Raw genomic sequence first — 21,428 nt, 5'->3', positions numbered from 1 at the left:
CTAGGATAGATAGAGATGGAAAACATGGTTGGCAGAGCTTTCAATGACACTTATTTTTCTAGGTTGTCTCTTGTACAGTTATCCCCCCTCTCTCTACTTGTCTGATAAAAACATAAATGGAAAATGTAGTAAGAGCTGACACACTGCAAGGTCACAAGACCCAGTCTTTTCTATGTAATTTGGAATAAATGGTTTGTTGATAAATCACTTCAGAGAAATGGAAAAACACACTGGTACAAAACCTTCCACAATGTCTTTCAGATAACTGGCTATAAAACATAGTGTGAACCAACAGCCCAAGGACAGAGACTCAGAAGTAAGGGGAATTAATACCATGCTATGCAAGGAGAACCATATCTCTAACTCACCAGTCCCCAAAGGGAGCCTTCTGAAGTGGCGACAATGGTAGCAGCTCTCGGGGTGTTGTACATCAGAGCTAGTTCTCCAAAACTGCCATGGTTGTCATACTGACCAACAGAGCGGGTTTGATTATCTTTTGTTACTAAAATATCATAGGTTCCCCTGGAAATATAACAAGAAACAATTTTACTTATAATGGGCAGGTGTACATGAATAGAAGGCTGTTGTTATTGGGGAATTCCAACAGATTTTTGCTAGTATATAGAAATATAATAGATTTTTGCATTTTGACTTTGTATTCTGTGACCTTGCTAAACTCATTTATTAATTTTAATGAGTGAACTTGGCATTTTCTAGAGGATCATGTCATCTGCAAACAAAGACAAAGCAGCTTTATTTCTTCCTTTCCAATCTGTATGCCCTTCTTCCCTCCCGTCAGTCCTTCTCCCCTCACTCCATCTTTTTCTTTTCCTTCTTTTTTCTTTGCTTTATTGCGTTGGTTAGGACCTACAGTATAATACTACACTGAAGTGGTGAGAGGAGACATGCTTTGCTTGTCTGGTTCTCCATCTTAAAGGGAAAACATTCAATCTTTCACCGTTAAGTATGAGGTTAGCTATAGGTTTTTTCTTTTATAAATGCCTTTAATCAGGTTGGAGAAAAGTCCCTTCTATTCCTAGTTTGCTGAGAGTTTTTATCATGGAAAGGTGTTGAATTTTGTCAAATGCTTTTCCTGCAGGTATCGAAATGATTGTATGGGTTTTCTTTTGTAGTCTGTTGAAAACTAGTTTGTAGAACTGATTAAAATAAAGAAAAAAAATGATACAATTCTCTATCTATTGATTGTTTATGACTACTAAAGAAAAATATTCAGAATGGACAAACATTTGGAGAAATAGGCACTCTCAATACACCACTGAAGCAAATGTAAATGTTTTAAAGTTTCTGAAAGATAATTAACAACATAACAAATTCCTTAAAGAGACCCTTTGACATAGCAATTCCATTTCTAGGCACTCTGAAGGAGATAATCAAAGATATTGGAAAATATTTAACTGCAGGGATGCTCACCAGGTTATATTTATAAGAACAAAAACCAAAAACCACAATTTAATCTGCTAACAAAAGGGGATAGGTCAAATATATGTCTATATTCATATTATGCAGTCAATATAAATCATGACATAGAATAATATTGTATCCCATGGCAAACTACTTCAAATAGATTTTAAAAATCAAGTCAATGTATATGACCTAACATAAAAAGTATACATATAAATGTAATAAAGAGTTGACTACATTTTACATGTTTGTTAACAGCTTTGAAGCCCTACCACTCCCAATCCTTCTTCCTCTTCTGTCTCACATCTGGGAAAGCTGAGAAGAAAACCTGGGTGCTCCCTTATTTGGCACTGATGGGATATTCAAACAAAACTAGAGCCTGCTCATATATAAGAGTACTCTGACCTCAGCCCCACCCTCTAACCACCGTGAAACGCCAAGCCAGTCACCCCTCCCCGCTGTCTTAAGTCATTTTTGGACCTCTTGGGAACCTGGCCTGTTCTCCCTTAAAAGCCTCATTATGTGAGTGATAAATACCCTCTTAGCTGTGTGTGTGGTATGATCAGTCTCAATATCTGAACCAAATTTGGGGTAATGGATCTGACCTAACAGTAAAGCATAGGATAAAAAAAAAAAAAAAAGAAAGGAAGAATATACTCTGGGGATGAAATTAGGGCTAAATTACTTTCTTTCCTGGTTTTTTTTTTTTTTCCCTAAGTTTCCTACAAAGAGCCTCCACTTGTCTGATAAAAATCATTAGGTATCATATGTTACACAAGAAGCAAAGAATAAAGCCAATCACTCAAATATCAGGTACACAGTACCAACCCTGCTCTCAAGGGAGCTCACCACTGAATAGGTAAGCTGAACTGTATTTGACCTGGTGGACAAGGCAAAAGTAACAAGGACATGAGTGGAATAAATGGAACTCAGGGTAAATTCACTTACGTGTTTTTCGTCTCTCTTCCAGGAGACACTAGCAACTTAATTTTGGGAACAACACAAATAATTTCAGGAAGCCACAAAACAGGGTCTTTCCTAACCTCTCTCACTTCGGTCCTCTTCCAAATAATGGGACATATTTTTCTCACTGTTGTTACCATCAAATTATGTAATAATTATCTATTTAATTATGTAATAGTTATCTATTTCTAGTCTCTCCAACTAGACGATGAGTTTTTTGAGGTCAGGAACAATATCTTTTTTTTTTTTTTTTAATATTTTTTTTAAGGAACAATATCTTTTTAATAATTTATTAACAGCCACTTTCAGTGCATGCAAAAGATAATACCTCTCATTTACATGTGTAATAACAAATCATTCCCTTTGTAGACAGGCATTTCAACCTATAAGCTATGGATATGTGCAGGTAAATGCTTATTTCCCTACTGGTACCTACTGGGATTCCTGTCTTGGTGAGGGAGCACACGGCAGAGCAAGGGGGAAAGGTGGCTGTTGGAAGTGGTGATATAACTTAAAAAAATTATTCTGTCACTACTTACAGAATTCTATGAAGGAAGCATGAGTATAATAGATAAAACAGTCTTTAAGAAGACATTATTTGTATCATCTTTACTCTTTAAATAAAACATTTCTTTCCTAACCCTAACTGTAATCATCTGTCAAAGTATCAAGGGCCAAAAGGTTACCCAAGGAGTACGTTCTTTTTTTTTTAATGTTTTTTTTTTAAATTAATTAATTACTTATTTATTTTTGGCTGCATTGGGTCTTCTTTGCTGCACGCGGGCTTTCTCTAGTTGCGGTGAGCAGGAGCTACTCTTTGTTGAGTTGCGCAGGCTTCTCATTGCGGTGGCTTCTGTTGTTGCAGAGCGCAGGCTCTAGGCGCGCGGGCTTCAGTAGTTGTGGTGCGTGGGCTCTGTAGTTGTGGCTCGTGGGCTCTACAGCGCAGGCTCAGTAGTTGTGGTGCTAAGTCGGGCTTAGGTGCTCCGCGGCATGTGGGATCTTCCTGGACCAGGGCTCGAACCTGTGTCCCCTGCATTTGCAGGTGGATTCTTAACCACTGCGCCACCAGGGAAGTCCAAGTAGTACATTCTTGAACACTTTCCTGAACGAGCAAAAGGCTCAACGAGACAGGGGGCCAGCTGAATCTAGTACAGCTACTTGATCAAAATGAAAAGACCCTTAAAAATCTTAAAAATCAGGAAAGCAATTGGAAAAAAATGAATAAGGTCTGCAGAGTAGATGAGAGTACTGTATAAAATGTTAATATCTAATTTTTACAATTGATCTCTGCTTATGTAAGAGAATATTCTATTTTTAGGAAATATACACTGAAGTATTCAGAGGTAAAAGGGCTTATACCTGCAACTTTCAAACAATAAAGCTAATGCGGTAAAACATAAATCTGGGGAACCCAGGTTTATAAGAATTTTTTGTACTATTTGTGTAACGTTTCTATAACTCTGAAATTACTTCAAAAGAAAAAATGAAAAATAATTAATGGAAGATATTGGGTGAAGCAACATCTTATTGATCTTAAACTCTGGTGAGGGTGTTCCTTTCAGGACTGAGGAGGGGTCAGAAGGAGTCCTCCAGGTGATACTAATAGCTCAAGAGGTTAGGACACACCAGGGCGAACAGGTCAAACCCAAATATTTCATGTCTCCCAACATGATTTATACCTGGAACAGAGCCAGAAGGGGCCAGAGGTATGGAGGTTGAGGCAGTATACTCATGTGTAAAATTAGGCTAGGATTGAATGATCCAGAGGACAATAAAGTGTTACGGTTATTCTTTACAAAATCAATTCACTTGAACATTTGCAAATAACATGTTTATAAAGCATAGCTTGCACATTTCACCTAATTGTAGATAGTGGCAACCCAAGTATGGGTTGTACTGAGGACTCAGGGCAGCAGTAGATAGAGAAAGGCAGGCTGTGGACAGAGAGGCGCAAGCTTTGAGAAGCTTGTTTACGTGGCCCTAAGTCCTGTCTGGGCTGAACAAAGCATAGGGTAAAGCACTTGCCCTGAATTATGGATCTTATTAAGTACAGCCATGCAACTGCAAAACTTCATCTCCTACCGTTCAATGACATAAAAGTTGTCCCCATCATCTCCTTGGTCAATGACATGCTCATCAACTTTGACTGTCCTTTCAAACATGGCATCAAGGACTTGAGAAAGCTGTTCCTGCAGGGAATACACAACGAGAAAAGATGGCTTCTACATTTGTGGGGGGAAAAAAAACTATGCTTATCTTAGTTGGTGACTACATGGTAGATGGTAGAAGTCCCCACATCAAACTATTCCCCACATTCAAGCAGAAACCTAAGGGCTGTCTGAAACAAATGCTTTCCTGTGGCCATTCAGCTTTGCATCTCCACATATACAGCACAGTTGCCAAGTTTTCTGAGGCAGCATTGTTTTGAAAATACATTCTATAATTTACGCAAAAACAGGTATCTAAATCATGGTGCCTATTCTCCCAGCCGCACCCACAAGACTGTCACCTGCCTTGATGGCTCTACTATGTCAGGTGTAAAGCCATGTGATGCCACCTTCCTCCAGGTGTTGATATTAACAGGATTATCAAGGCTAAAAGGCTGAGACGGCCTCACAGGTTATCTCATGGAACAGCACAACTACTACTCTGACTAGCCAAGCACATCACTTTACCTCTCTGAGACTCAGTTTCTTCATATGCAAAAAAGGGTTTAATAAATAGTTTCTAGCTCATCAACTTTTATGACTAAAGGAGAAAAATCTAAGGAAAGTATATGTCACATAACAGGTACTCAATAAACGAGACCTATTACCAGACATGTAATACTGCTACAATCATTTATACACAAAACATACAATTAGTTACTTACCAATATTACCTGCCATAACCAGAAGGTAACTAACTGTACCAGTAAGTATAATGAAAACAAAACAATGCTATTAAATTCTAACAAAACAGTGATCTCAGTCTAGGGCCAGCATCCCTCTGTCAGGGAAATCAGTGACTGTTACGGAGCACTAAATACCAGTTTCAACTCAGAGAAAAACTTTGTCTTTGGAGGAATGTGGATTGAAGATCTGACAAGGAAATAATTTTATTGCTGCATAATTCCATGTGATTTAGTGTTCTGTCAGTGTGACTGTGCTATCTAAAATAACATTATCACCAAAAAGCACCTCTTTAGTTCCATAGTTCCAGGTGTGCTGAATACTGTAAAAGCTGACAAATACTAAAAAGAAAGGCTTGCTACTCATGTGTCATCCATGTTAATGTGGAATGTGAGCTCAGTGTTGCCAGAAATCTCATGTTTAAATACAAGTAACAAATTAAAGTTTTCACATACAATACAGACCAAACATACACATCTATACCTGGCTGTATCTGGCCTGTGGGCTGTCCATTGGCAGCCTCATGTTTTGAGTAACTCTTCTTTTTCTGGCCTGGACTCTTCAGAAATATCAGTGTCATGATATAGAATAAGGCATGGGGGAAGCAATCTGGGTTACAGGGGACTAGAATCATACCATGACAACCAAAAGCAACGTGTGACTCAGGACTGGAAAACAAAACAAAAAAGCCATAGAAAACTTTACAGGGAAAATCTTAAAAGCAGTTCATACATACTTATACATGTGCCTACATATACACACAAGAAACAGTGTAAATGTGGCAAAATGTTAACAACTGGTCAATCTAGGTCAAGAATATAAGAATGTTCATGGTACTATTCTTTGACTTTTCTGTAAATTTGAAAATTTAAAAACAAAGGTTTGGGAAGTAAATTTTTAAAAAATGGAAACAAATACACTCACTGGAATGGCTAAAATCTGAAAAGACAGATAATATCAAATGTTGGTTAAGGATACAGAACAATTGGAAATGTCACGTATTGTTGGAAGGAATGCAAAATGGTATAACCACTTTGAAAACCATCTGGTAGATTTTTACAATATCAAACATATACCTACCCTATGACTCAGCAATTTTGCCCTCAGGTATTTTACTGAAGAGAAATGAAAAAAAAAGTTCGCAAAAAGACTTGTATAAAATGTCCAGAACATTATTCATAAGAGCTAAAAGCAAGAAATAGACCAGGTAACCATTGTCAGAAAAATGGATAAACAAACTGGTATTTTCATATAATGGAATACTTCTCAGCAATAAAAGGGAATGAACGAACATCACCAAAACAACGACACACTGACATCATGGATCCCTTGATATGATGCTCTGAGAAGGACACAACAGAATTTCTGTGTAGTCTGGCCAAAGATGTATAACCGCATTTCAATCATGAGGAAACATCAGACAAACTCAAATTGAGGTATATTCTATAATGGAATTAACCAGTACTCTTCAAAGTGTCAAGATCATGAAATACTAGAAAGAACTGAAAACTATAGCAAATTGGAGGAGACTAAGGAGAAATAACAGCTAAGTGCAATGTGGGTTTCTGGATTGGATTATTAACTAGGAAAAAAAATTAGTGAGAAAACTGATGAAATTTGAACAAGTTTTTAGTTTAACTAATGGTATTGTAACAATGTCATTTTCCTGGTTTGGTTTTATTTTTTTTTACATCTTTATTGGCGTATAATTGCTTTACAATGGTGTGTTAGTTTCTGCTTTATAACAAAGTGAATCAGTTATACATATACATATGTTCCCATATCTCTTCCCTCTTGCATCTCCCTCCCTCCCACCCTCCCTATCCCACCCCTCTATGTGGTCACAAAGCACAGAGCTGATCTCCCTGTGCTATGCGGCTGCTTCCCACTAGCTAGCTATTTTACGATTGGTAGTGTATATATGTCCATGCCACTCTCTCGCTTTGTCACAGCTTACCCTTCCCCTAATTGTACTATGGTTATGTAATATGCTAATATTGGCGGACGCTGGATGAGGGGTATATGGGAACTCTACTATTTTTACAACTTCTTTTATGAGTCTAAAACTAGTTCAAAATAAAAAGTGAAAAAAGGAAATGGAATGTTGAATAAGAAAGAATCTCAAAAATATTGTGCTGAGTGAAAAGAATCTCTCACAACAGAGTATATATTGTATGATTCCACTTATATGAAATTCTAGAAGGCAAAATTAATTTATGGTAGAACAAATCAAATTAGAAGTTGCCTCTGGGGGGAGGCGAGCAAGAATTGATCATGAAGGGGCATAAGGAAACTTTTTGGGGTGGTGGCAATATTCTACATCTTGATAGGGGTTTAGATTACCTAAGTGTATGCATTTGTCAAACCTAAGTACACTTAAAACTCATGCATGCATTTCATTATATGCAAACTTTACAATTAAAAAGCTATAAACAAATATTGAACTATCATGATATGCATGCCAAAGTATTTAAGGGAAATATACTGAGATCTCCAATTTACTCTGAAATTATCCTAAAAAATAAGATGGGTTAATGCAGGGGCCAGCAAACAGTTGACTGTTTTTGTAAATAATGCTTTATTGGAACACAGCCATACCCTTTCATTTATGCATTGTCTATGGTTGCTTTCCTGCTACAATAATGAAGGTGAGTAGTTGCGACAGAAATATTTAGTATCTGGTTCTTTAAGCAAAAGTCTGCCAACCCCTTGGTTGAGGGTAGACGGTATATCATGTGACAAGCATAGTAAAATGTTAATGTTAGAATCAAGGCAGTGGATAAATACATGTTCTGTAAAATCCTTTCCACTTTGTTGTATTTGAATATTTTCATGATAAAATGTTAAAAAAATATAATTAAATCTGAAAATTCAGTTATCATTTTTCAAGACTGAAATGGTAAAATGTTCTCCAGCACTAAGAAAAATCTGAATACTAGACTGACACAGCAACTTCTTTAGAACATATGATAGTATAAAATTTACAAGGGGTTTTATTCACAGTAGATAAAGAAGCAAGTATGCTTTCCATTGATACAGATGAGTCTTCCAGGGAAAACAGTTGATACAGACTATTATTTCTTACAACCAGCCTTTCCTTGAACTCATGGTCCTTGTTTTATTCAATCTCAGACTAATAAAATTCTGATTAAAGTTCTCGCTATTCCTATAACCACACAGCTACCAAACAGTCTGGTTTACAGACAGCAGGGATAGTTGATTCCCTTGATTGATACAACATAAACTCATGTTTGACCAGCCAGATTCCCAGAAGGCTGTGGGGATATCTTCAGAAGACATATTTGCAGGAGCTGGGTAGTAGGAGAATTCTATTTCCTATCCTTCCTGTCTCTGCACATTCTGGGATTCCCCAGCAGGCCCAGCACCTCAGCCATTCATGTGGCTTCAGCATGTGGCCGTCAAAGTACAGAAGGAACAGGAAATCTGAAGCATCTCTGTCCTCAGGAGGTAGCCCTGTTTTCCATCTCCACCAAGAGAGGGAAGACAGGCACAGGCACAGATCCTGTGCTGGAGCCCTAAAGACACACACCACTCTGTGTGTGCCCCATGCCTGAGGTCTTCACTGAGAAAGAATCCTAAGAGGTGCCTTACACCAAAGGAGTGAGAAGCAGTCACACACTTCCAGTGGGTTAACCGCTACCGGTAGAGAGGACGCCACACTGGCATCTTTGGAGAAATTACTCTTCAGCATAAATAAAGACCCTCCAAACTAAGCCAGGGTCATGCAAACCTGAGCATTTCCTTTTAATATGACCCAACTGCATGGTCCTCAAATGGTATTGCCTTGGAGGAAGTACCAAAGCAGTTCAGAGAAATACTAAAAGTCATCTGAAAAGCTCATTATGGATTACAGTGCTCAACACAATGCAAACATTTGCAAGTAAGAAGAAGCTAAGGTTTTAATGCCTCATATGACTGTGGCTAAGATGCTAAAAACTGTTTAAATGATGAATAGGACAAAAGCTAAAAGCCAAAAATATTTTAAAAATCAATGTTACCTGATCAAGATTTTTGAAAAGAAGAATATCTTTGCAAGCTTCCTGAAGTCTGCACCTCTGTTGATCAGTTTTAGGATGAATCACCTGCCAATCCAAATAAAACCAGGGAAAATTTTTTATTCTATTTAAAAATATTACTTAACTTACAAATTGGTATATTTCTTTCTCCTAAAAATGGGAAAAATTAAGAGCATGTTTACTATAATTTTAACTCTATACAAATACCAAGCAGTACCCTGATCGTGGACAGGAAATATGATAGGGGTGAAGAGTACCCACCCTGGACCGCCCACTGGCTGTGTGGCTGGCAGCAAGTCAGCTATGCACTGGAAGCCTCAGAGTCCCCCATCCGAAAAGCAGAAGGTCACATATCGTTCATTCAACAAATATTAAGCATCGACTAGGTGCCAGGCACCGTCTCAGCTCTGGGGACATAGCAGTGAACACAAGACAAAAACACCTGCTTTCACATTCAATAAATACATAAAGTATGTTAGAGTGACAAGGCTAAGGAGAAAATAAGGTAGGGAAGGGTGCGTGTATGAGTGTGCATGTGCACGTGTGCGTCCAGATGAGGCCTGAGAAGGTGACATTTGTAAAGATCCCAAGGAACTGAGGACAACCTGAGGGAGTGAGTAATGTTGACATCTCTAAGAGCACCTCAAGCAGAAGGAACAGCAAGTGAAAACAAGGTCTTATGGTTGGTTAATAGCATGTTTGAGAAAAACCAGGAGACAGATGTGACTGATGCAGAGCGAGGGGAAAAGATCAGGAAGAGACCAGGTTTGGGGGTTAGGTGGAGGGCATTGTAGATCACAGATCTGGAACTTTTCTCTAGTGACATGGGGGCAATCTGAGGGTTCTGACAGAGGAAGGAAAGAGATCTAATGTTTTTAAAGGCTCATGCTGGCTCCTGAGTGAAGAACAGCCTTGAGGGAGGCAACAGTGAAAGCCAGAAAGCTACTGTGATTATCCTAGTGCTAAATGGTGGTGATTAGGACCAAGGTGGTAGCCATGAAGGTGTTGAGAAGTACTGGAATTTTAAATATGTTTTGAAGACTGAGCCTATCAGATTTGCTGAAAATTTGAATGTGGGTATGAAAAAATGAGAGGAGCTAAGGGTGACCCTAAAATTTTGGACCTGAGCAACAGGAAGTTTGGAACTGCCAAGAAGTGAGCTGGGGAAGACTGTGGGTGAAAAAGAATGTCTAAACGGAAATAGTCAGGAGCTCAGTATGAGTTGTCTATTGAAATGTAAGTGGAGATGGCAAGTAAACAACCGCTATACAAGCTAGAGTTCAAACCTCAACAGCTTCGTATTACTAGTAGTATTAGTGATATCTACAAAATTAGAATTGTCATAAGGATTAAATGAGCTAATACAGGCAGTGTTTAAAACAGAACCTGGCATTTAGTAGGTGCTCAAAAACTACTACTCCTATTACTAATACTACAGGTATTTAATAAATGTTTATTGAACTAAAGAAAATAATTATTGCCTAGTATCGCTGTTATAATTGAGAGGCCCATCAAGCTCCTTCCTAAGTATTGTCTTCACCCTAAAAAAAGTACATTGCTTAAACTGACCAGAAATAACTGATGCCAAAAGTGTTAAGTAATTTAAATTTGTGATATTAAGTGATAAAGTTAGTTAAAAAAGTTTTAACTTTTTAAACTCATCAAAATTTTACAATATCTAAAATAAAAAATTCAAAAACCTACATGTCTATTATATTCACACAATGATAGCATTTTATTATTAGAATACTTCAGAAATCTTTCATAGTCTACTCATTTTAAGGCACACTTGAAAGATCATTAAAGTTTCTTTTATAACATCAATCTTTTAAAAAAGATGGTTCAAATTTGCTTTTATAAAGGTAATTTGTTAACTGTACAAGAATTTAAAAACCTGAGTTTTTAAAAAAACACCCCAAAATCAACCATAGTCCTACAACAACTACTGTTAATATCTGGGATATATTCTTCCAGGTATAAATCTTTGCACAAACAAGTAAATAAGTAAATAGGTAGACAGACGGATAGATATTTTTAAATTATTTTTTATTTTATAAAATGCTCTATAAAATGTACCTCAAATATACATCATTCCATGTCATTAAGCCCAGTCCTGTACCATCATTTCCAATTGCTGCAGATTCTCTTGACTTGAATGTACCTTAATTTAGCCCTTGGCATCCCCTATTTTGGTTCATTTATGTTGCTTCCATTTTTCAATTTTACAATACCGCAATAATCTCCTTAGAAAGGACCCAACTGTTTGTTAGGGATGAATTCTCCTTCACGTAACTGCTGAGTCAGCTGGCTTGACTAAGTATAAAGCTCTGACAGCTACAGCTAGGCATCCCTTCTTACCATATCCTCAACCAATCTTGCTTTCATTCTTCTTAATAATTGTCAATCTGTTAGTTAAAAGATGGCATCTTGCTGAGATTTTAATTTGTATTTATTTTAAATGTCAGCATGATTAGATTTGGTATGTAGAGGAGGAGGCGAGTGAGTGGGGACTAAAATTATTCTACCTAATACCTTTGCTGCAGTTCTTACCCTTGGATCAGTATCCTCCTCTTCCTCATCAGGGTTATAGGTCTCAGCACAGACTAAATTTGGAGAGAAAAAAATAAAGAGAAAAATAAATAAAACAGATGTGTGTCTTACTGGAAAATAGGAAGTGGACACAATTTTTTTTTATACACTGTTTTCTAAAGCTATAATGATTTTTGTAATCCCTTCCTTCAATTAACAAATATATTAAGTACCTAGTAATGCCAGGCATTCTGTTAGTGATGAAAAGCCAGCTCTCTAGAGATTGGTAGTCCAAACAGGAGAGAGATGATAAAAAATATTATCTACTAAATTCTATGGTAGTAGCAAGGACAAGCAAGAAAGTAATGTCTCTGCTGAGCTATGAAGCAGGGATGGAAAACCAAAAAGTACAGTATATGCAATATAAACATATGGATATGTAATTGGAGCAATTATGAAAAGAATAAGTTAAAATAAAAGATCTCAACATCATTATGTACATGAATGACTTAAAAGTAAGAATTTTTTTTTTTTTTTTTTTTTGCGGTACGCGGGCCTCTCACTGCCGTGGCCTCTCCTGTTGCGCAGCACAGGCTCCGGACGCGCAGGCCCAGCGGCCATGGCTCACCGGCCCAGCCGCCCCGCGGCATGTGGGATCTTCCCGGACCGGGGCACGAACCTGCGTCCCCTGCATCGGCAGGCGGACCCTCAACCACTGCGCCACCAGGGAAGCCCATGACTTTCTATAAGTAACAACACATTCTTCAAACTCCTTTCAACAGACTTTGGTGTACAACCTTACCAAAAACTTTCTGAAAACATAAATGAGCAGATTTTCTCAAAGAAAATGATTGAGGGATAGGAAAGAGATTCTAAGCCTTATCAGATGTTAGGTCATATGACAATTTAAAGTCAAGAAACCTTCCCAGAACAAGGGGATATGAAAGAATGATGTGACACAGCTCGCATAGCAATTTTGAAACACATAAACATCCCAACTGTACAATCAAATAAACTCCACATGTATCTAAAAGTCAAGCATCTTATAAGAAAAACTTGCAGAAAACATATTTATCAGCTCTATGAAAAAATGGGGACCTTCTCAGCTTAGGAATAATCATGAAAAAAAAAGAGATGTACATAGTCAATAAATATTTACTGAGTACCTGCTCTGTGCCAGGTAGTGTTCAAGGTACCAGTCACAGATCAAAATTTTTGAGTCAATAAAAAACAGCAAAATTAAAATAAGTAGCACACCAACCTGGAAAATTTTGTATTAAAAATTTCAAAAGGTTAAAACTCATGATAGGGGCTTCCCTGGTGGTGCAGTGGTTAAGAATCTGCCTGCCAATGCAGGGGACATGGGTTTGAGCCCTGGTCCGGGAAGATCCCACACACCGTGGAGCAACTAAGCCCACATGCCACAACTACTGAGCCTGAGCTCTAGAGCCTGTGAGCCACAACTACTGAGCCTTCGTGCCACAACTACTGATGCCCGCGCACCTAGAGCCCATGCTCCGCAACAAGAGAAGCCACTGCAATGAGAAGCCTGCGCACCGCAATGAAGAGTAGCCCCCGCTCTCCTCAACTAGAGAAAGCCCGCACACAGCAACGAAGACCCAACATAGTCAAAAGTCAATCAATCAATCAATAAATAAAAAATCATGATAGAAATTTATTCACACTTATAAAAAATAATCTTGAGCACAACAGATAAAAGGGAAAAATATCATCAAACTAGTCCCATACAAGAAAATAAAATAGATTTCCCATATTTGGAAAATGTTCATTTTTGGTTAATAATCAAACGAATCCCAAATAAAACAATTTGAGGTATATCTTACATCTAAATTAAAGGAGTATGTTTGTAAGTCAACAATATAAAAATATATTAAAAAAATAAATGAAAGGAGTAGGCACTGCCTATGTTAGTGAGATGGTAGTGGAAAAGAGGTCTTTGCAGGGTGTCTTTCTCCCTGTAGCCTACTTTGTAGACTATCTCTAGTAAGCAATACACAGAAAAAGCAAAGGCAACGCTCAGTCTCTGACCAGAGAATGCTACTTCCAGCACTATTACTGAGGAAGTAATTTAAGTGGCTCAACAATGTAAGCAAGAAGCTAATGGCAAGCATAATATAAAATGCCAGAAGTAATATGAAAAGTTGTTTTTAGAAGCCATAATTATGAACATGGAAAAATATTAATGACATAAATGTGACAAACTGATTATAATAATATAAAAACAAATACATATATACTCAGAACTTAAAATGAAACAGAATGAAGGAACCACAGGTAATTTTTATAATGTTCTATAATGCTATCAACTTACCTTTTTATTAAAAAGATCACTTTATTTTTATTTACGATAATCCCATCTTAAAATAGCATTTCAGTAGTATGCTATGAAAAAGAACACATACCTGATACTCGCCGATCAAATCTGTTAGGAACTGGAACTGCAAAACAAAGAAGCAATGTTTAGTCATCATTGTATCACAAGACTCCATCTTTATCCTCCCTTTTTGCAAAGATCTTTGACAACAGAACTAGGAACCTCAATACCAAGTGGTGGATCAATTCATATTCTTCCATAATCAGCCAGAGACAGTAGTTCGACAAGATCACATAAAGACAATATAAAGAATAATGTATGTCTTTGAAAACAAGCTCTAAAAGTTATAAAACTTCAACGTGGGTGGCAATTTTATTTCTGTTGACATCCAAGTTCCACCTAATTTGTATCACACCAAATGAATAAGAAGTCTACTAAATTTACTGGTAATTTTATGATATCAAATAGTTAAATTTTCTTCTTTTAAAGATAATCCCAAGACCTGCTAGACCTGCATTTACATTTCATTTAAAAATAACTTAATGAGGGACTTCCTTGGTGGCACAGTGGATAAGACTCCTCGCTCCCAATGCAGGGGGCCCAGGTTTGATCCCTGGTCAGGGAACTAGATCCCACATGCATGCCACAACTAGGAGTTCGCATGCCCACGTGCCACAACTAAGGAGCCCACATGCCACAACTAAGGAGCTGGTGAACTGCAACTAAGGAGCCCGCCTGCCACAACTAAGACCTGATGCAACCAAATAAATTAAAAAATAAATATTTTTTAAAGAATAAAATAAAATAATGAGTATTACACTAAAATAAAAAATTAACCATGAAGTTATACTCTCCCTCAATACAGGTGGATTTTCTCCACCCACGGTCACTGTATTAATCAGAAAAATTGATCATGTTTTTAGGTTAAAACAAAAAAAAAAAGTCGTTTCGCTAATTTTTCCTACTTTTCACCTATCATTCCTTATGTTTGATGGTTATCTAAATTCTTACCACTGAACTATATATCATTTAAACAAGGTGGAGGGACTTCCCTGGTGGTACAGCAGTTAAGAATCTGTCTGCCAATGCAGGGGACACGGGTTTGAGCCCTGGTCAGGGAAGATCCCACATGCCGCAGAGCAACTAAGCCCATGCAGCCCATGAGCCACAACTACTAAGCCTGCGTGCCACAACTACTAAAGCCCACGGGCCTAGAGCCCATGCTCCGCAACAAGAGAAGCCACCACAATGAGAAGCCCGCACACAGCAATGATGGGCAGCCCCCGCTCGCCGCAACTAGAGAAAGCCCACAAGCAGCAACGAAGACCCAATGCAGCCAAAAATAAATTTATAAAAAGAAATAAACAAGGTGGTTTTTTTCACCTTCAAACATTAATCTGATTAATTTTATTTTTAAAATATGCCTTATAACCCTGCAAAAAACAGAAATTTGAGGATTAGTGAAAAACAAAGTGAAGACGGCTCAGAGAGCCAAACTCTAATGCGAGGTCTCTGAAACAAACATAGACCCAGGAAGGAGGCAAATGCTCATTCATCTTAACAGGATTAGGATTATCTTTTTGCACAGCCCAGGGTCAAAGTCATGTTACTGGAACAAATAGGCAAATAGTCAAAAGAAAACCCCAGCATTCCTGAAAGTACCTACAATAGTCTGTCACTACTTCTTCAATAAAAAGTGGATTAGTCAAAATTAATCCATCCACCAGGAAAGGAAGTGATTCAGTTCAACAAATATAGGTAGATATATTGCACTACAGTAGACAATTTGGGAGACATTAGTAAACAAAACAAAGATCCCTGATTTCATGGAGCTTGCTTTCTAGCTTGAGAGATGTGGGAGAGTTTCCTTTGATCATCTGAAACACATGTGCTTGTCACTCAGGTAGACAGATGAAATGCACACCAGCATAAACCCTCAACCCAGGCCTCATGGAATTTCCATAATTAAAACCCCATTAAACATTAGTATACAACCTAAAATTATAAAGTACACAGTGAAACAATTTAGTATGGGTGCTATCAGGGGATACTTCAAAGGGTGAGATATCAAGATTATAGAACTATCATAAAGAATGAAGAGTATGTTTAAAACAAAGACATAAAAGAAGGAATCAAAATTTTAAAATGCAAACTTAAAATCAATACTTTCGGGCTTCCCTGGTGGCGCGGTGGTTGGGAGTCCGCCTGCCGATGCAGGGGGCGCGGGTTTGTGCCCCGGTCCGGGAGGATCCCGCATGCCGCGGAGCGGCTGGGCTCGTGGGCCGTGGCCGCTGGGCCTGTGCGTCTGGAGCCTGTGCTCTGCGACGGGAGAGGCCGCAGTGGTGAGAGGCCCACGTACCGCAAAAAAAGAAAAAAAAAAAAAATCAATACTTTCATATATCATGCAAAAAAGACAAAATGATTTTTTAAATTCCTAAAGCACTCCCTCTGTGAAAGAGTTCAAAAGTACTTAAAAAAAAAGTTACTTGCCGTGTAAAATGTAATTAAAAACACAAACATGCTGCCTGATAAATCTATGTGTTATTTCATTTTAAATTAGCACACATCTTAGAAGCTTTCACAGGGCCAGAGGAAACAGCTGCAGTTGGAGCAAGATACAATGCCAAGGCACAGAGAATGTAATTAATGACTACAGCAGACAGAGACCATCTATTGTAATTTCACCACTGCTTAATAGCCCAAAACAGAGCACATCAGAGTTTATGTGGGTCAAAGTATTCAACCAGTATAAGTATGAGAAAATCTTCCAGCAGAAAACAATGCCTAAAATGCTCTCCTTTTCTATTATAAACAAATACCTAGGGAATAGGAAGACTTAAAATTTAGGTTACCTGATCTGAAAACATGTGCCTCAAAAATATTAACAAATGCAATCTCAGTGGAAACTAAAAGTCATTATTCCTGATTAAATGAACTCATAAATGCTGATATACCCTGAAATTAAAACATGGTTCTTTGAGCAGGTAGAATATTTTATATGGTGAATATTAAGAACATGCTGGAGAATTTGAAAACATTTCCCAAAGTCTCTCCTACTTTAAACTGAACATGATGGACAATAGAATCTTCACTATGAACACGGTAGAATACGGCATAAAAACCTGGAGAACAGGGACTTCCCTAGTGGCGCAGTGGTTAAGACTCCACCCTCCCAATGCAGGGGGCCTGGGTTCGATCCCTCGTCAGGGAACTAGATCCCACATGCATGCCACAACTAAGAGTTCATATGCCACAACTAAGGATCCGGCAAGCCACAACTAAGGAGCCCACATGCCGCAACTAAGGAGTCCTCGAGCTGCAACTAAGGAGCCGGCAAGCCACAACTAAGGAGCCCACCTGCCACAACTAAGACCTGGCGCAACCAAATAAATAAATATTAAACCCAAACCAAACCAAACCCGGAGAACATAATCCAAGCACAGCTAGGGAAGGGCAAAGCTCAGGACTCAAGATTCTACAACTGCTGTGGCAAATAGGCACACTCAACTTAAAGCTGGGCTGGTAGGATGTTAGCAACACCAGCTGTGTACAGAGGCAAATAACAGAAGCAGGGCATTAATGAGGGCCTTGTGTTTGGAGGAACTTAGCATAGTAAAACATAGCACAGCACAGTAAATCTCAAAAGTGGACTACAAAGCAGCTGTTAGGGCAGGCCCATTAGAGTGGTTAATCACAACAAAGGGATTGCCAGGAAGGGCTGCCACCAATGGGTGGCAATTATGCTGAGCCTCCATAGGCGGGGGTGAAAGTGCATCTCTGGGCAGATGAAATAACTTGACGAAAGCCCCAAAGGCAAGAAAGTTTTTCGAGAGTGTAAATGTCCCAGGGTGCCTGGAAACATAGATGAGGGAGAAGCAGGGTGTCAAAGGAGGAACACTCAATGATGTAAGAAAAGTCCAAGAAAAGCACCCAGTAACCCATTTAGGGTTCTGAGACCCAATCAATAAACTATGGGACTCGTTGGTTCACAATTAAGAAAAAAGACAGAGGACGGAAGGGAAGGAAAACACAGAAGACAAAAAAAAAAATCCACCATGATTTCACACACAAATTCATTCTGCTTTCTCTATGGGTCAGAAGAGGGAAAGAATGCTGCTATTCTTTCTTTTTAAATTTTTTTTATTTTTAAAATTTATTTATTTATTATTATTTTTTTTGGGAGTATGGTTGCTTTACAATGTGATGTGGAGTCTGAGCATAAGTATTTTTTAAAAGCTCCCAAGGATGAAAATCACTGCAACAGCAGAGGGAACCAGATGGAAGCTACAAGGGTAGAAGCCAGGCTTCTCTGAATATACCTTATTTGGTTGACTTTGGAACCATGTAAATATTTTACATAATTATAAAATTAAATTTGAAAAAGAAATCCCCAAAACATAAAGCAAACTAACTGTATATTTAATTGGGAGGAGAATCACACAAAGAACTATTTCAAATGACTTTAATTGGATATCCTAGCAGGGTATACTCTAAAGATAACAAGCACTGAAGAAATAGTTTTCAGAAATAATACTGCTAGTCTACGATTCTGAGACTGTTATGTGGGCATTATGGGATAAAGAAAATGAGTAACTGTGCTATTGAATACTGGGATTTATGGCATTAAAGGATATACATTAGGTTGAGTAAAAGCATTATAGTCCTAAGTTTAAACTGGAAATATGACTAACCTCTGGAGTAAAGAGCAGCCCTACCATGCATTTTATGATCTCTACTATTTTTGTCTAAAGAGAAACAGCGTTCCTTGAAGAAATTGCTAATTCCTGGTCTGGAGCTAAACATGTAACAAGACTAGAAAATCTTCTACCAGAAATCAAGGACACTATAAAAGACTGCTAGGATCATGTCAAAAGGAATTAGGAGAAAACCTGAAGAGGTTCCCATGACACAAAGATAGGATAATATGAGCATCAAATAAGAACAAAATGACAATGGATAAAACATCAAATACAGTTAAATCTTTAAATTTACACTGATTTGTTACAGGACTTCATTTGTCATCTTTGGCAGATGCTAGAGAACTTATTCTGAAAACAGGTAGATAAAAGCAAAGACTCATCGTTTATCCTGCCTTTTCTGAACAAACTATTCCACAGGGTAACCTAAAGAGTTAATGAGGGGAAGTTTTTCCAGCTTATGCATGAAGAAGGAATGATAGAGGGACTTCCCTAGTGGTCCATTGGTTAAGAATCCGCCTTCCAATGCAGGGTATGTGGGTTCGATCCCTGGTCAGGGAACTAAGATCCCACATGCTGTGGGGCAACTAAGCCCACACACCACTACTACTGATCTTGTGTACCTCAACTAGAGAGCCCATGTGCTGCAACTACTGAGCCCCACGCTTGGAGCCTGCACCCCACAACAATAGAGCCTGTGCACTGCAACTACTGAGCCCACACACTCTGGAGCCCGTGTGCCACAACTAGAGAGAAGCCCACGTGCTGCAATGAAAGAGCCCGCATGCTGCAATGAAGATCCTACATGCCACAACTAAGACCCAATACAGTCAAATAAATAAATAAAATATTTTTTTAAAAAAGAAGGAATGATACAATTAGAACAATGCCATTTGCAACCCCAGTGAAATAACGGATATAGCCTAGGCAATGATCAACATGAACATCAGCATCATAAGGGAGAGACCAGTCAGTCTTAAGTGCCTTCTAATGGAAAACACATCAACAGCCATGAAACAGCTGGTGAGGGTAAGGGAGTGGGGTGGAAGAGGGACAAACCTGAATCTGATCAAGCCTATACAGCAGTGGTTCTCAAACTTTAGGGTGCATCAGAATCATTTAGAAGACTACAGGGCACCTTCCTCAGAGTTTTTGATTCAATAGGCCTGGAGTGAAGCCAAGAATCTGTATTTCTAATAAGTTTCCCAAATGACGCTGATGTTATTGATCCTGGAACCTCATTTGAAAGCCACTGCTCTAGTGCCAATTATGAAATTAGAGGAAAAAACAGGGGATGGGAAACTTTGATGCAAACATCATGGGGATGCAATCAGCAAACTGTACATTGTGAAAAAAATCTACAAAATAAACTTTATTCTACAAATAAGCTTCAAAGGAAAAAAGACAGAGATCAAGAAAGATCCTATAGACTGAAAGAGACTTAAGAGATAAAGCAGCCAAATGTAATTCTTGGAACCTATCTGGAGATGTGTGGAGAAGTTTGAACACAAATCAAATATTTGATACTAAGAAATTATTGTTAATTATTTTAGATGTAATAAAAGTTTTGTGGGTATATTTTTAAAACTAGTCCTTAGAGATATAAACCTAAATACTTATGGATAGAATTATTTCTGAAATTTTTTTAAAAAGGAGGAAGGTGTGGGACTTCCCTGGTGGTGCAGTGGTTAAGAATCCACCTGCCAATGCAAGGGACATGGGTTCAATCCCTGGTACGGGAAGATCCCGCATGACATGGACCAACTAAGCCCGTGCGCCACAACTACTGAGCCTGTGCTCTTGAGCCCGTGTGCCACAACTACTGAAGCCCGCACGCCTAGAGCCCGTGCTCCACGACAAGAGAAGCCACCGCAATGAGAAGCCCATGCACTGCAACGAAGAGTAGCCCCTGCTCACCACAACTAGAGAAAGCCCGTGTGCAGCAACAAAGACTCAACACGGCCAAAAATAAATAAATTAAATAAATAAATTTTAAAAAAAGTAAGAGGAAGCTAGTTTGACTGGGAAAGAGTCATGAGCTGGGGCCACCTTGCCCCAGGTCAGGAGAACTGATTCTGAGAATCTTTCCCTAACTCCTTGTTCAGTAAAATTGTGTGGTAGCTTGAAACTGGCATAGTAATTAAATAAATGGGTAAATACTCCCAAAGAGAAATTAGCAAACACTATAAATTGAATCACCAGCCATGAGTTAATGGAGTTGGGGATAAGTAGATGGGGGGCGGTATTACACTATTCATCTTACTAGTGTCACTAATCGACATTTTCCATCATAAAAAAAAAGTAGAAAAGAAAATGAGCATTTCTGTAAGGGGACGGGGGAACCAGTGAACAGGGTAATTCTTTTCTTTTTTCAGTATGCGGGCCTCTCACTGTTGTGGCTTCTCCCGTTGCAGAGCACAGGCTCCGGACGTGCAGGCTCAGCGGCCATGGCTCATGGGCCCAGCCGCTCCGCGGCATGTGGGATCTTCCCGGACCGGGGCACGAACCCATGTCTCCTGCATCGGCAGGCGGACTCTCAACCACTGCGCCACCA

At 38.6% G+C, this 21,428-nt stretch overlaps 1 protein-coding gene across 1 annotated transcript in view; it reads right to left on the bottom strand.

Annotated features, from left to right (window-relative positions):
• Positions 1-21,428, bottom strand: part of PRKAR2A (protein kinase cAMP-dependent type II regulatory subunit alpha) — a 74,382-nt gene that overhangs the window by 21,229 nt on the left and 31,725 nt on the right. The window contains exons 2-6 of the mRNA XM_032648846.1: positions 14,266-14,301; positions 11,864-11,916; positions 9,296-9,379; positions 4,468-4,574; positions 369-522 (exon numbers count right to left, since the gene is read on the bottom strand). Coding sequence (XP_032504737.1) covers positions 369-522; positions 4,468-4,574; positions 9,296-9,379; positions 11,864-11,916; positions 14,266-14,301 — 434 coding nt within the window. The remainder of the gene's footprint in view (positions 1-368; positions 523-4,467; positions 4,575-9,295; positions 9,380-11,863; positions 11,917-14,265; positions 14,302-21,428) is intronic.

This window comes from Phocoena sinus, chromosome 11, assembly GCF_008692025.1.
Source record: "Phocoena sinus isolate mPhoSin1 chromosome 11, mPhoSin1.pri, whole genome shotgun sequence".
NCBI lineage: Eukaryota > Metazoa > Chordata > Mammalia > Artiodactyla > Phocoenidae > Phocoena > Phocoena sinus.
This window is presented reverse-complemented; position numbering and strand designations above follow the sequence as displayed.